The following is a 14853-nucleotide window of genomic DNA, read 5'->3' as shown; positions in this document are numbered from 1 at the left end:
CGTTGCACAGGCAGTTTCCATTCTTCTTCCATGACCTTAAAAAATTTCAAAACATTTGGAAGACTGAAATATTTCATGCTTGCTCTCAAAGAATAAATTACACTTTCACATACATGGTTTTGGTAATTCGAAATAATAGCTTGGATGAGGGAAAGGGAAAACTTGCAAACTTACATGGCTTTTTATTTTGAACAAACATGTAAGGCACTGTGAAATACAGCCAGATCGCAAGAATTGCCTAAACATGACCATGCACATAGGAAAGCACCAATCTTTCAGAAGGTCTGTATGTGCCCAGTAAGCTGGATGAAGACATCCAGCATGTATACCAGTGATTCTAGTTTTACTAGAATCTTCTCCCAAGTTCAACTTCAGAAAACGAAGGCATCATATTCTGCCACCAAAAAGAAAAGAGCAGAAATAATTCCTTAGCTACAGACAACTGCTACATATTTTATTCCCGTTTATTTTTTTTCAGCATTAGGTCATCAGGTAATTTTTAGTAGTATTTTGTATTCATAGAAGCTGAGACCTAAAGCCTGCAGAAATTTTTGAAAGCATTGTATCGACAGAAGTTATTAAAAGAACAAAGTATTTTCCTAAATACTTTCTCCCCCCAAATGACGATCTAACATTAAATAATTTGTTAATTTTTTAAAACATATTTTCAAACAGTATGAGAATAACATTTCCTATGGTTAGATTACCAAGATGGCTAATTATCACCAACTCTTTATCATATTTGAGGATTCTTATGCCAATAAACACTTTACTCAAGAATCCCCCAAGGCCTCAGTGTCTTGCAAGTGGAAACTTTCTACTCACATTGATAAAAGAAGTATTATACTGCTTGCTAATCAAACAGTACCTCCTTCCAACACTCTTGACCTCTGTAAAATTGACACTTTTCTTTAAACGGTAGCATGATTAAGGGTGTAATTGGAGATCTGTATTTGATATTGCCTCTAGGGTAGGGTTCTCTTAACATCTGAAAAAAAAAAAGCCTCAAATATAGCTTTAAATAAACATAAACCAGAAAATCCACAAACAGGTGCAAGAAAAAGAAAATTTTAATGCTTTCTCCTTTAAAAAATTTTAACATGTTATGAAATATTTCCAGTTTTGTCACCTCCCCTATTTATCTTCTGTAGAAGTGTGCACAGACTAAAATCCTGTGCATGAGTGGTACTTCTAATTAGGCAGCTCCTTTTGCTAAGGTCTGCCAAAGGAAAGTAAGAAGAAACTCTGTGTAATATTTATTTTTTCCTAGTTATCAAAACTGTAAAGGAGAAGACATCAAAGTCCCTACAGGTGGACTGAAGCATAAAATGAAGAAAGAACTACTATGTAGTTATTTGAATTGTTGTTGTTGTGATAATCTTTTACATGACACTAATCATGTGAGAATTCTGTTGATGGCCTCCAAAAAGCAGGAATGCCTATGCATTTTTCCATGGACAGGAATCATCAGTATCTTGTGAGGAACAACAAAATGTTCTTAAAAGAGACCTGAATCCAGTTATTTGCAAAAGTTTTTGGTTTAAAAACACTTCATAGATTCCTGAATTTAAATATAATATAACATCAGTTTAAGTAAAGACTTGCAAGACTGCTAGAAATGATTTTCTTTTTTTTTAATTCTAGAGGCAGAGAGGTAAAGAAATTGCATCAATAAATAATTACAGTTTGCCCATTCCCTTTAAAATTTCCAATACAAGTCTACCACAGATCCTGGTATGCTAAAAATCAGAAGTATCTGTGATTCCAATTATATTCTACTCCTTTATGAAAATATGAGATGCAATAGGGTATGTAAAACCCTCACTCTTTTAAGAACTGAATGAACTATCAGAAAATACTACATAAAAATGTAATGTGTATTAAAATACAAAAACTGTTTCAAAACAAACATCATTTAAGTAATTTTTACATAGTAACAGACATTTATTTGGGCATTGCATAAATTAATTGCCAGCTAAACCTCAGACCTCCCTGCTCCCCACACCTGACTACTGAATTTCTGCAGGGTTACATCCTGCCCGTAGAGACAAATGCCAATTCAAAACTTCTAAGTGCAGAAGTCAGTGACTGAGGTTGTAATGACTTCCTCGTTTACCCACTTGTGTGCCATACCTTGAAATTTCATCATAAAACTCTTAAAAGTCTACCAGATGTGAAAAAAATTGACTCCACATTTAAAATTACAGAAGACCTCTTGACTCTCAGGATTACTAAACAACTGCTTTTGGCTTTTTACAAACACCAGCCATGAGAAAACTATCTTTTCAGTAGCTGACAAAATTTGCAGAAAGCCAAGGCAAAACAAAATTTTCTGTCTGGGTTGTCTTTCCTTCACTGCCATGAGAAGCTCTACATCAAGATTAATACATAGGGTTTTATGTCTAATAAGCTTAAGAACACAATAAAATTTGAGTTCAATAACGCTTCTAAGGGATTCTGCATCACACATGACATCTAATTTCTCTCACAAGAACTTCCACACTACTTCCTTGGTAAAAGAGGTACAAGATCTTGCATGTAGAACAAAGATATGAAAGGGACCCCCCACTGTCAGTATTTAAAATATGAAACATTTTAACTGATCTCCCAGAGACTTAGCTGGGGCTGGGAAACATCTTCCCTGGGAAATCTTAAATTTCCAATGAAACAGACATGATGGATATTATGCGTGGTGGAAGGCACTTAGGGAAAAGTTCAATCCCTAGAGTGGCCTAGGAGAGCTGCTTTGGACAGCTCCAGCACTTCATTTATGCAGATACAAAAAGTATATCTTATCTCTTCTCCAAAACCTTACTTATGTAGGCAACAAGCTTGTCGAGCTTCACAGTAGTTCTCTTGGTGGGATTAACCTTTAATCAGTATCTTCTACTACAGTGGCATGATCCAAGCCATTGTAAGAGAAAATTCCTTTTAGATCACAGAATGTTTAGAGGTGGAAGGGAACGGAGCTTATCCGGTCCTGATACCCCTGCTTAAACAGGCTCATCCCAAGGCAACATTGCACAGGATTGCATCAAGATGGCTTTGAATTATCTCCAGTGAGGAAATTCCACAGCTTCTCTGGGCTATCTGTTCCAGTTATCAAGTCACCTGCACAGAACTTCTTCATCATGTACAGGTGGAACTCCCTGTTTCTGCCCATTGCCTCTAGTCCTGTTCCTTGGCATCGCTGACCAGAGCCTGGCTCCATCCCCTTGACATCTCTTTCAAGATGTTCAAAACACCAAGTTCCCTTCTCTGTTGTCTCCTCTGGAGGCTGAACAGGCCCAGCTCCCTCAGGCCTTCCTTGTAAGAGCTGCTCCAGTCCCCTCATGGTCTCCACTGGACCTGCTCCAGGAGCTCCATGTCCCTCTTGAGCTGAGCAGCCCAGAACTGGACTCAGCACTCCAGATGTGCCTCACCAGGGCTGAGCAGAGGGGCAGAATCACCTCCCTTGACCTGCTGGCAATGCTCTTCTTAATGCTCCCCGCGATACCAATGGCCTTCTTGGTCACAAGGGCACTGCTAGCTCATGGACAGCTTGTTGTCCACCGGGACTCCCAGGTCCTGCTCAGAGATACTCTTGCTATGCCTACAGATACTCTATTGATCAAAAGACTAAAATCAGTACCCTGAATCCTGAGATGTTTCAAATTCAAGATATTTCCATGAGACTGTCTTTTTAAAATTTAAACCAAAGATCAGTCAGAATGGAGATGTGCTTTATAATTAATAAAAAAACCCTATATTCTCTGTGCTGTGTAATAATTTTACTGAACAAATAGCTCTAAAGATGTACAGTAATTTCACGACCATAAGGCGCACCGGACTATAAGGCGCACCCGCTGGGAGTTGGCAAAATTCACAACTTTGTAGATCAGATAAGGCGCACCGGACTATAGGGCGCACTTTTTTTTTGCAGCGAGGCTCCGCCCCCAACTCCCTCCGCGCGGTTGCTGGCCGAGGCCCCGCCTCAACCCGGCAGTCATTGGCCCCCGGGCCCGCCTGTACCTGGCAGGGGCGGTGCCGCAGGGCCCCAGGCCCGCCTGCATCCGGCAGGGCCGGGGCATGGCCGCCACCCCTCCGTGCTGCCTCTCCGGGGCCGGGCTATGGCCGCCGCCCCTCCGTGCTGCCTCTCCGGGGCTGGGCTATGGCCGCCACCCCTCCGTGCTGCCTCCTGCCGGAGCCGGGCTATGGCCGCCGCCCCTCCGTGCTGCCTGCACGGGGCCGGTGGGTGCCTCTGTAGGGGCCATGCCGCCTCCACGGGGCCAGGGGGTGCCTGTGGAGGGGCGGCTCCGCCTGCACGGGGGCCGGGGGGTGCCTGTGTAGGGGCGGCTCCACCTGCACGGGGGCCGGGGCGTGCCTCTGGAGGGACGGCTCCGCCTCCACGGGGCCGGTGGGTGCCTGTGGAGGGGCGGCTCCGCCTCCACGGGGCCGATGGGTGCCTGTGGAGGGGGCGGCTCCGCCTCCACGGGGCTGGAGGGTGCCTGTGGAGGGGCACCTCTGCCTCCACGAGGCCCGGGTGTGCCTCTGTAGGGGCCGTGCCGCCTCCACGGGGCCAGGAGGTGCCTGTGGAGGGGCGGCTCCGCCTGCACGGGGCCGGGGGGTGCCTCTGGACGGGCGGCTTCGCCTGCACGGGGCCGGGGGGTGCTTCTAGAGGGGCCGTCCCGCCTGCACGGGGCCGGGGTGTGCCTCTGGAGGGACGGCTCTGCCTGCACGGAGCTGGGGCGTGCCTGTGTAGGGGCGGCTCCGCCTGCACAGGGCCCGGGCGTGCCTCTGGAGGGGCGGCTCCACCTGCACAGGGCCGGGGCATGCCCGCCCCTGCTCCGCCCCACCTCCACCTGGCAGCCATGGCCCTGCTGGCTCCCCCGGTGGCTCGCAGCTCGCACTTCCGGGTAGGCAATTTTTTTGAACTTTGTCCATCAGATAAGGCGCACCGGACTATAAGGCGCACTTCCGGGTTCCAGGGAAAATTTTAGTCAAAAGGGTGTGCCTTATAGTCGTGAAATTACTGTACTTTTCATAATTTTTATATACAAAAACTATACTAGAAGAATAAAGCTTTAAGAAATGATTTTACAGAATATGTTGCAATTAATCATAGTGTAAACATGTTCCCAGATATCAATATCAAACAAATCAGAAGCATTTTCATGGAACATTTGAAATATTAAGATGCTCTTCTCATCTTCGCAAATACAAATGATTTTTAACATGCCACACTCTTCAGCAGCACTTAGCTTTCACCCAATGCATATTACTTTACAAACAAGCACTGAAGTCCTGAAGGTCTGATTTCGGGACAACATTCAGCATTGCCTCAGATGTTTATTACATGATAAATTAATTTACTAAGTGGAAAGTTTCTCTTATGTAATTCTTTGGGTAACTTAAACACATTTAGTTAAGGACAACACACAAAATTAACATATCTTCTCCAAACAATGAGTTTGTGCTAACATGCAGAGTAACACTACTTGCGCAATTTAACTGTTGTAGTTTTTAAAGCATTTGCAAACCATAGCTAGTACATTTTCTCCTTGACTATTTGATTCAGGGGCTATAGCAGTTAAAATACAATGTTAGCATTTTCAAGGCTACATTAAATGAAAATGTAATCATACTAATTATAATTTACTTTTTTGTACCTAATTATTCCATTGTAGTCACATTTTATTAAACCAAACAGATAAACAAAGTTCAGGAAACTAAGTATGAGTGATTGTGCTTTATTAATTAATTCTAATGTGTCTCTAAAAAAAAAAAAAAACCAAAGAAAACCATCCCAACTTAACCAAACTGAAAAATCTGTCATAAATCAAAAAGCCCAAACCCTCGAGTTACCAAAACATTAGCAAGAACTAAGTTTCAGAAATATGCAAATGTGATTACATTTTGAATTGTCATTTTAAAGCCTTTACTTTCACTGATGTAATGTAATTAATTTTTACATCCCTTGTTTTTCTTTAGATCAAAGCAGAATTCAAATCTTCAAGTGTGAGTGATTACCCACGCTCACTCTAAATGGCAGACAATAGAAGTTACAGAAATCTGGACCAAGACTACAGTAGTTACAAAATGCAAAACAAGGTTAACAGATATGCCTTCTTTAGGTTAATACATAAGAAGGGGTTTAGGAACTCTGTATCAAAACTCATTTCAGATTATGTGGTGTTTCCTCCTCCCTTCCACAGGTCTGTGAAATAAAGTGGTAAACATGTTTTCTTCAATATTCAGCTGGGTAAGAGCTTAGCTGGAAAATAATTATAGTTGCATAAATATAAAACCACATGATAAAGCAAAATATTTTCATTAGTAAGCCAATCATAAATAAATTCACCTAAAATTAACAGAAGCAGCAGCTGTATTCCTTCTACATTGATACTTTTAAAATCGTGTTTTAATAGTCAACTTCATTGTCTAGCCTGGGACAAAACAATTCATCATCATCAAGCACTCAATTCTGCACAATGAGCTAGATATTTCTAGGTATTGTTTTTTTAGTTACATTTTTTACATTTTCTTTACAAATGTAATACCTATGTACATTATATATTTTATTTCTACAATTGATTTACTTTACTGAAATTCTACAACTTTCACAGGGAATTTGCTGAAGTCTTTAGTAAATATGAACCATTCCTTTTAAAAAGAAATTCATATAAACAACCAACATCACTGCCCTTTGACATCTCTGTTAAGGATCTGGATCTGGAAGGGCTACTATAACAAATGTAAGAAAAAAGGCTTTGCCTAATTGTACATTTTGTTAAGAAATATCATCCCACATAGCTACATAAATTTACCAGCTTGCAATAAACAGAGCACCATACTGCTGCACAACTGGAAAAGTGTACAAACCAATTTTAAAGTTTAGTAGTGAAACAGCTTCATCACTCGCAGCACTTTTAGACTGAAGGAAATCTGCAAAATTCTTTTGGAAATGTATACTCCGTTAGCTGTAAAGCATCCAGAACAGTGCTGGTCACTGTATATTGTGAAGAATAAGTATTCACTTCCGTAACTTCCCATATGCTTTTCTTGGCCCATGCTTCTGTCTGAAGCCAGACTTTCTTCTACCTATTCCTTGGTCACTTACAAATCTGCTGTTGAATATTAAGTAGGAATTCATAATAAGAGAAAGCTGCTTCTGTCCGATCCTCGATTAAATGCTGAAAAAAATCTGTTTTGGCAGGGTTCTCATCTCTGAAAGAAGAAGGGAAAGTATTGAGCAAAATCAAACTTTAAGCAAAAAAATCCACTGCAAATACAGAGGGATAAGTTCTAATAAATTGGTTACTGTCATTTGGAATACAAATTCAGTCCAAAGACATTACACTTAGAAATAATCCAAAGTCTAGAAAAAAATTTGATATTTGCAATACACTATCAAACAACAGTATCTTTTAAAGTATATAAAATGGTAGAAAAGTGGGAGAAATACAGCACTTCAAATATCTTGCAGAAACACAAAAAAGGAAATGTAAAAATTCTTTTGTTTTAGAAGCTAACAAATATGCTGGTGGCAATAAAAAATTGCAAAAATTACATCTGTGCTTACATGCCATCTCAATCTCAATCCCCTCCCCAGGCTTTCTTACTTGGTAACAGAATAGAAAAGGTAAACATGCCAAAGACCTAGTATCCAAAATTAATGCCCCCATAAATATTTGCTAGGACTCAGTCCTCTGTTCTGGTGTTGTGCAGCATGCAGCAAAGCTTTCCTACTTGTTATGGTCTTATTATACTACTTATTATTTTTTACAGAAATGCTTGCAACTCAAGCAGCAGCCACAATGTCAACAACTCAAGACCTTCAATCCTGTATTTCAGTAAGACTTCTCTGAGCAAGTCATCATACTCTCTACAAAGTCATCTCCCACCAAACTCAGTAAAACAAGTACTCCACAAGTGAAATGTAATCTCAAGTATAATAATTTTATGGAATTTAAACCTCCTTAAGCAAGCCATAGCTTGAAAAGGCTTCAGAACTTGGCTCATCTATCACAGATCAGCTGCTGTCCTGTAGATCTCAGTAACAAATACACACAATTATTAAACCACCTACAGATTACTAACTTCACTTGATTCTTTTTTATATACATATAATGAAATTATAAAAGCTATACCAGCAACTAACTGGTTAACACCATTGATCATAAGGACATCCACTGTTATTTAGTGTACTTCTAATATAATATACAACTAATTCCTACCAATAAAACTTTGAGCAACTGAATTTGCGCTAGAGTCAAAGATAACGATTGTCACTAGAAAGTTTTATAAACAGCACTGTGTCAGCTGGGAAGGTGATGTTATTCAGTTTCTTCCAAGACAGATATACTCACTTTTCATCAATCTTAATTAGAAATTGTAAATACAAGTTGTGAGTAACAACTCAATACCATAACATAAATACTTACTTTATTATTTGAAGAACTGGACTTAAAGGTCTGCTATCTCTAAGCCAAGATATAAAAGATCGTGTCCTTTCTGAAGAAGGTGCATCCACCTCAGGAAGCTGTGTCTGGTTGAAGGTAATTGAAAGAAACCATCACTTTTTACTATTGAATCTATTTTAAAAAACTGATCCTGAAAGTCATAACTTAACTCAAGCCACGGTTTCTGTTAAGAAATTACCAACTGTGGATTTACATGCAGAGGCACTTTTCTTCAGCTTAGGAACATTTCATAATATCTGTGGTGTACTGCTATCTAGGAAGGAGTACAATTTAACTTCAACTGTGTTTTAAGTGCAAAAGATTTTAGACAGTAATGTTCAAAATTTTGCTTTTGCAGTCTTCTTGCCTGTATCATTTTCTGTCAATCAAGTCTCTACCTGTTGCACTTTGCATCAAAGAAGAAACAAGAAATAAAATCTGAATTTTATGTAAATGTCAATGGAAAGGTGCTACTGGACTATTTGGTTAGGGAATAAGCTGAAAAAAATAGACTTAAAAAGAGTTGAGCAAGTCACTGAGCTAAATACATCACCTCTTCAGCCAATATGACGCTTTAAGACAATTAACATAACATAAAGGAATTTATTTCAGTTAAAGTTGTTCCACTGCTACCTTTGTAGAATGAGGGCTTAATTTAAAAGCAAAGATAACTTTATGTAAGTTTTTGTCTCATTTTCATTATAATAGATGCTATGTAACCATTAGAAAAAAGTCATTATCCTTCCTTTATCTAAGTTCTTCCTGGAAACTCTATTAACTAATACTACCAGCTGGCCATAGTGGACAGTTCTAAATTACTAATACATGCAAAATACAAAATTCTGAACAAGCAATCCAGTTTTATAATAGTCTTATAGCTTACCACTTTTAACCTGTTCTTGTCATTTTCCTGCTTGATACTATGCAACTGTAAGCAGAAAATTTCTACCTATGTGTTTCTATGCTAACATTTTTTGGTACTATTTGGATATAACCATTTGATTCTGAACTTTCCTAGACTATTTTAAAAGGTTCCATCCTTATCTGTCAGTTGTTGATACTATGGAATTACTGCTGCTATGTTTCACGCAGCAGACTATACGTACAGGTTATAACATAAAAACCCCTCCACCAAAACACACATCCAAGGGTTTCTGATGTTCTAATAGCTGAAAGTTTCTCTTTTGACATTGAGTCAAGGCTTGGAAGCTGAGTAAAACATTACTTTTACCATTACAGTAATTTCACGACCACAAGGCGCACCGGATTATAAGGCGTACCTCCAGGAGTTGGCAAATTTTGCAACTTTGTACATTATATAAGGCGTACCGGACTATAAGGCGCTCTTTTTTCTTTGCAGCGAGGAGCTGTGCCACGTGCAACAAAGTAACGAAATAGTAACGAAATCGCCCAATCAAAGGGTTTACTGGCAGGTGCTCAATTTGCAAACATTTTTCACAGATTGGCATAGCCTTTAAATGCAGCCCTAGGTGCCCTCCCCGTGCCGGGGGCCTTGGCACTCTCGCCTGCCCATGGTGCCGGCTGGCGAGGCGCAGCTCAGGGTGGCTGCGGATCGCAGTGGTCCGGGTTGGCTTGGGGTGGCCGCGGCTCGTGTCGGGCCGGCGGCTCCCTCTGTCCCTCCCCGCGTGGCTCGTGCTGGGCTGCAGCTGGCGGCGGTGGCTCCCTCCGTCCCTCCCCGCGCGGCTCACGCTGGGCTGGAGCTGGCGGCTCCCTCCTTCCCAATGTGGTCAGTGCCGGACCGGAGCCGGCAGCTCCCTCCCTCGCTCCCCACGCAGCTCACGCCAGGCCAGCGGCAGCGGCTCCCTCCTTCCCCGTGTGGCCCAGGCTGGTGGCGGTGACTCCCTCCGTCCCTCCCCGCGCGGCTCGCACTGGGCCAGAGCCAGCGGCAGTGGTTCCCTCCCTCCCCGTGCAATTCGCGCCAGGCTGGAGCCGGTGGCTTCCTCCGTCCCCGCACGGTTAGCGTCGGTCCGGAGCCGGCGGTCGCAGCTCCCTCCTTCCCTGCTTCTCCCCGGCCGGCGGCTGGCATGCCCCCTCTCCCTGCTTCTCCCTGGTTGGCGGCCATGCCGCTTCTCCCTGCGTCCCTCTGGCCAGTGGTCGCACAGCTTCTCCCCGCTTCTCCCCCGTTGGCGGCTGCACAGCATCCCCCCCAGCCGGCAGCCACACCGTGTCGCGGCGACCCCCTCCCCGGTGGCCACGCCAGTTCCCGGTTTCCCTCGCCTGGCAGCCGCGGCTCCCACAGTTCCCAGCTCCCCCCGCGCGGCCACAGTTCCTGTGGGTCCCGGCTCAGCTTGTGGTTCATACTTCCAGGTTGGCAAATCCACAACTTTGTACATTATATAAGGTGCACCAGACTATAAGGCGCACTTCCGGGTTCGGACCAAAATTTTAGTCAAAAAGGTACACCTTATAGTCATGAAATTACTGTACTTACAGGCCTATTGTGTCATACCACAGATTTGGTATCTTACAGCAAGTTAATGATTAACACATCTGAATTGATAATTTTTGTAGTCATTCTGTGAAATGACTTCCTTTTCTTGTGAATGCACATGTATCTCCATTAAACTAATAAAAGCAGTTATGTTATATAGCAACTGTTTGGCATTTCACGAATGATGGAATTTAGATGTTTACATTCTTTCCTTGAAAGCATCTTTCAACTTCTATCTGACTCCTATGAAGCTGACAAGAGGTTAGAAGGTACTGAACGAGGGAAAAAACCAACCTAGTTGGTTACATATAGTTACATATAGTAATTTCACGAGTATAAGGCGTACTGGATTATAAGGTGCACTTTCAGGTGTCGGCAAATTTCCGAAGTTGGCCCATATATAAGGTGCACCAGACTATAAGGCGCACTTTTATTTTTTTTTTTCCCCAGCGAGCATCCACGTGCAACAAAGTAACCAATTAGTAACAATCACGGTAGCCCTGCTGTCTTGGGTTACAATACAGGATGTGATCAAAGTATCTATTCTGTCACCATCTGTTGTGACCAGATGGGGCAGTGATCCTTATCTCTGTGGGAGACACTCTGCTAATGCGCCATCCACTGAGACCAGTAGGGCTTTGTTCTTTATCTTTGCACCCCCCATCCGTCCACCAGGCAGTTATCTTCTGCTAATGGCCCATTGAGTCCCATTGTGTGACTGATAAAATTACTTCATCCCATTGAGAGTTGCTCCAACCAGAGGGGAGAGTCCAGCCTTTCCTACCTAGATAAAAACTGAAATTCTGGGACACCAAGTCGCCCTCTTTTCCCTGGACTCCAGAGGAAAACTAGACTTTTTTTCCATATCATCGCTGGACCTGGAGGGAGGCTGCATCCTTCCACAAGACCAATGCTTCAACTGAACCACATCTGTCATTGCAGGAGGACTGTAGCCACCATTTAATGGGACTGCTACCAACACCCTGACTGACGGGTGTCACCCTGATGGAGTGTCAGGTTGTACTCTGACTTTGTGTCCTAGTTTGGAGGACAGGTGTCTGCCAAGAAAGGTAGGAGCCTCTCTTTGAAATGGAGAATGTAAACCCTCTCCCTCCAAATTATTAGAATTTTGAAATGAAGGGGCTTTCAGGCAAAAATATGGGAATTAGGAATAACAGTTCTTTTCTAGGGAAATGAAAATAGAAATACAGTACTACAAAGAAACAAACTCCAAACCCTGACAAAGTCAGAGTACAGCCTCACACCCCATCAGGTAGGGTTTTGGTAGCAGTCCCATTAAATGGTGGCTGCAGTCTTCCTGCAGTGACAGATGTGATTTAGTTGAAGCAGTGGTCTTGTAGAAGGTGCAGTTTCCTTCCAGAGGTCTAGTAGTGATGTGGAGAAATCTCGTTTTTTTCTAGAGTCCAGTGGAGAAAGGGTGACTTGGTGTCCCAGAATTTCAGTTTTTATCTAGGTAAGAAAGGTTTGGCTCTCCCCACTGGTTGGAGCAACTCTCAATGGGATAAAGTAATTTTATCAGTCACACAGTGGGACTCAATGGGCCATTAGCAGAAGATAACTGCCTGGTGGAAGGATGGGGGGTGCAAAGATAAAGAACAAAGCCCTACTACTGGTTTCAATGGATGGCCCATTAGCAGAGTATCACAAAAATCACTGTCCCACCTAGTCACAACAGACAGTGATAGAATAGAAACTTTGATCACATCCTGTATTGTAACCCAAGACACTTGGTCAGGATTTGGGTTTTGTATCTTTGTAGTTCTGTATTTCTATCTTAATTTTCCTAGTAAAGAACTGTTATTCCTAATTCCCATATCTTTGCCTGAGAGCCCCTTAATTTCAAAATTCTAATAATTTGGAGGGAGGGGGTTTACATCCTCCATTTCAAAGAGAGGTTCCTGCCTTTCTTAGCAGACACCTGTCCTCCAAACCAGGACACGAGCTGAGCCCCGCTGAGCCCTGCAGACCCATGTGAGCCGTGCCTCCCCCTCCCCACCAAGCCCCGTGGCCCCGCGCGATTCGGCTCGCAGCTCGCACTTCTGGGTTGGCACATTTCCAAACTTTGTCCACATATAAGGCGCTCCAGAGTATAAGGTGCACTTCTGGGTTCGGACCAAAATTTTAGTTAAAAGGGTGGGCCTGATATGTGTGAAATTACTGTACAGTAATTTCATGATTACAAGCCACACCATTTTGACTAAAGTTTTGGTCTGTACCCGGAAGTGCGGCCTGTAATCTGGAGTGGCTAATATATGAACAATATTCTAAAAGTTGTCAACCCAGAAGTGAGAGCCCGCAGCAGCCCCAAGCCAAGCTGGAGCCCAGCCAGCCCCAGCAGAGGTGGGAAAGCTTGGCAGAGGAAGGGCCAGCGGTGTGGGGGGTGGGCGGCAGAGCCCGAGCCAGCAGCACAGGGGAGCCCAGTGGCGCGGGGGAGCCCAGCAGAACCGGGGCTAGCAGCGTGGGGGAGCCCGGCAACGCAGGGAAGCCCAGCAGAACCGGGGCTGGCAGTGTTGGGGAGCCCAGCAGAACCAGGGCTAGCAGCACAGGAGAGCCCGGTGGTGCGGGGGAGCACAGCAGAACCGGGGCTGCCAGTGCGAGGGAGCCCAGCAGAACCGGGGCTAGCAGTGTGGGGGAGCCCAGTGGCATGGGGGGGCACGGCAGAAGCTGGAAGCCTGGCAGCGCAGGGGAATCTAGCAGAACCAGGGTCAGCAGCGCGGGGCAGCCTGGCGGCACATGGGGGAGCCCTGCAGAGCCGGGCCAGGGCGAGCAAACATGGCGGCGGCGGTGCAGGCGGCGAGGGGGGGCTGTGGCAACAGCACCGCCCGGCCGGCCCCGAGTGGCCCTGCCGAGCTGTGGCACCGAGCTGGGCCCCCCGGTCCCATCGGCAACCATGAACGGGTCGAGCCTGCCTGGCCCCGACCTGAGCCAGTAAACATCGCTATGCTGTGATTCTGTTACTAATTGGCAAATTTGTGAAAGTTGCACATGGATCCTCGCTACGAACTAAAGTGCGGCTAATAATCCGTTGCGACTTATATATGGACGAGGACCTAAACGTTGCTGACACTCCGGAAATGCGGCTTATAATCGCGAAATTACTGTCATTAAAAACTGAAAATGCAGAAATAAATAGATTAAATGCACATTCTAAGTGTAAGCAGTATACAGCTCAACTCATTAAAATGCCTACCATTTTCTGTGGCACTGATGCATAGTTTGGGTATCCAAGAACATCTTTTATGAAGTTGTTATCACAGTTTTTTCCAATCCAAAGGTAAAAAATCTGTAAGATGTCAGAATCAGTTTTAGAAAAGGCCCTGCATACATATTAGCGAAACAGGCAAGTGGTGATGCAATAGGAATAATACCAAAATTGTAACTTCCATACAAATGAACCACCTGAGTGTTCCAGTTGCAATGCATGCATACATGTCTATATTCATAAGTAAGTGTGTAATACATAGGCAACACTTAGAGTAAGGTCATCAAACATTGAAAAAAACCCCATAGGTAGAATTCAAATACTGAAAGAATGAGGTTGCAGGACATATTTATAATAGAACAGTTAATGCAGTAACTTTCCATGTTACCTCCTTAAATGAAATGCCTCAAATTATTTGAAGTCACACCACTCTGTTGGTTACTGCACACTGGCTTCCCAATCTAAACAAGTTTTAGTAAATCAATTATCAAAAGCATATTGTAGTAACCATTTCAGAGGTCTGGAGACAAGTTAGTTTTACATTCCAACTCAGCCTTGAAGTGATTCATACTTAAAAGTACCTTTTAGACTGCCATTGGAGTAGCATAATGGTTTATCCTATTGAGTGTGTTTCAGTGCAATTTCTACAAATACATTAAACTATATCTACAGATTTTGTTCACTCTTCAATTCCCTCTCACTTTCAACTCTTACGTAACACAGGCCACAAATCATAA

General features: G+C 43.4%; 1 protein-coding gene across 2 annotated transcripts in view; it reads right to left on the bottom strand.

The window, feature by feature from the left end:
- Positions 1-5292: 5292 nt before the first annotated feature.
- The window catches only part of SEC24B (SEC24 homolog B, COPII coat complex component), a 60486-nt gene continuing 50925 nt past the window's right edge, over positions 5293-14853 (bottom strand). For both annotated transcript variants that reach the window (XM_033060376.2, XM_033060375.2), the window contains 3 exons: positions 14105-14197; positions 8424-8527; positions 5293-7206 (listed from right to left, as the gene is read on the bottom strand). In XM_033060376.2, the coding sequence (XP_032916267.1) occupies positions 7092-7206; positions 8424-8527; positions 14105-14197 (312 nt within the window). In that variant the 3' untranslated portion in view covers positions 5293-7091. The remainder of the gene's footprint in view (positions 7207-8423; positions 8528-14104; positions 14198-14853) is intronic.

The sequence above is a fragment of the Catharus ustulatus genome, chromosome 5 (assembly GCF_009819885.2).
Source record: "Catharus ustulatus isolate bCatUst1 chromosome 5, bCatUst1.pri.v2, whole genome shotgun sequence".
Classification (NCBI taxonomy): Eukaryota; Metazoa; Chordata; class Aves; order Passeriformes; family Turdidae; genus Catharus; species Catharus ustulatus.
This window is presented reverse-complemented; position numbering and strand designations above follow the sequence as displayed.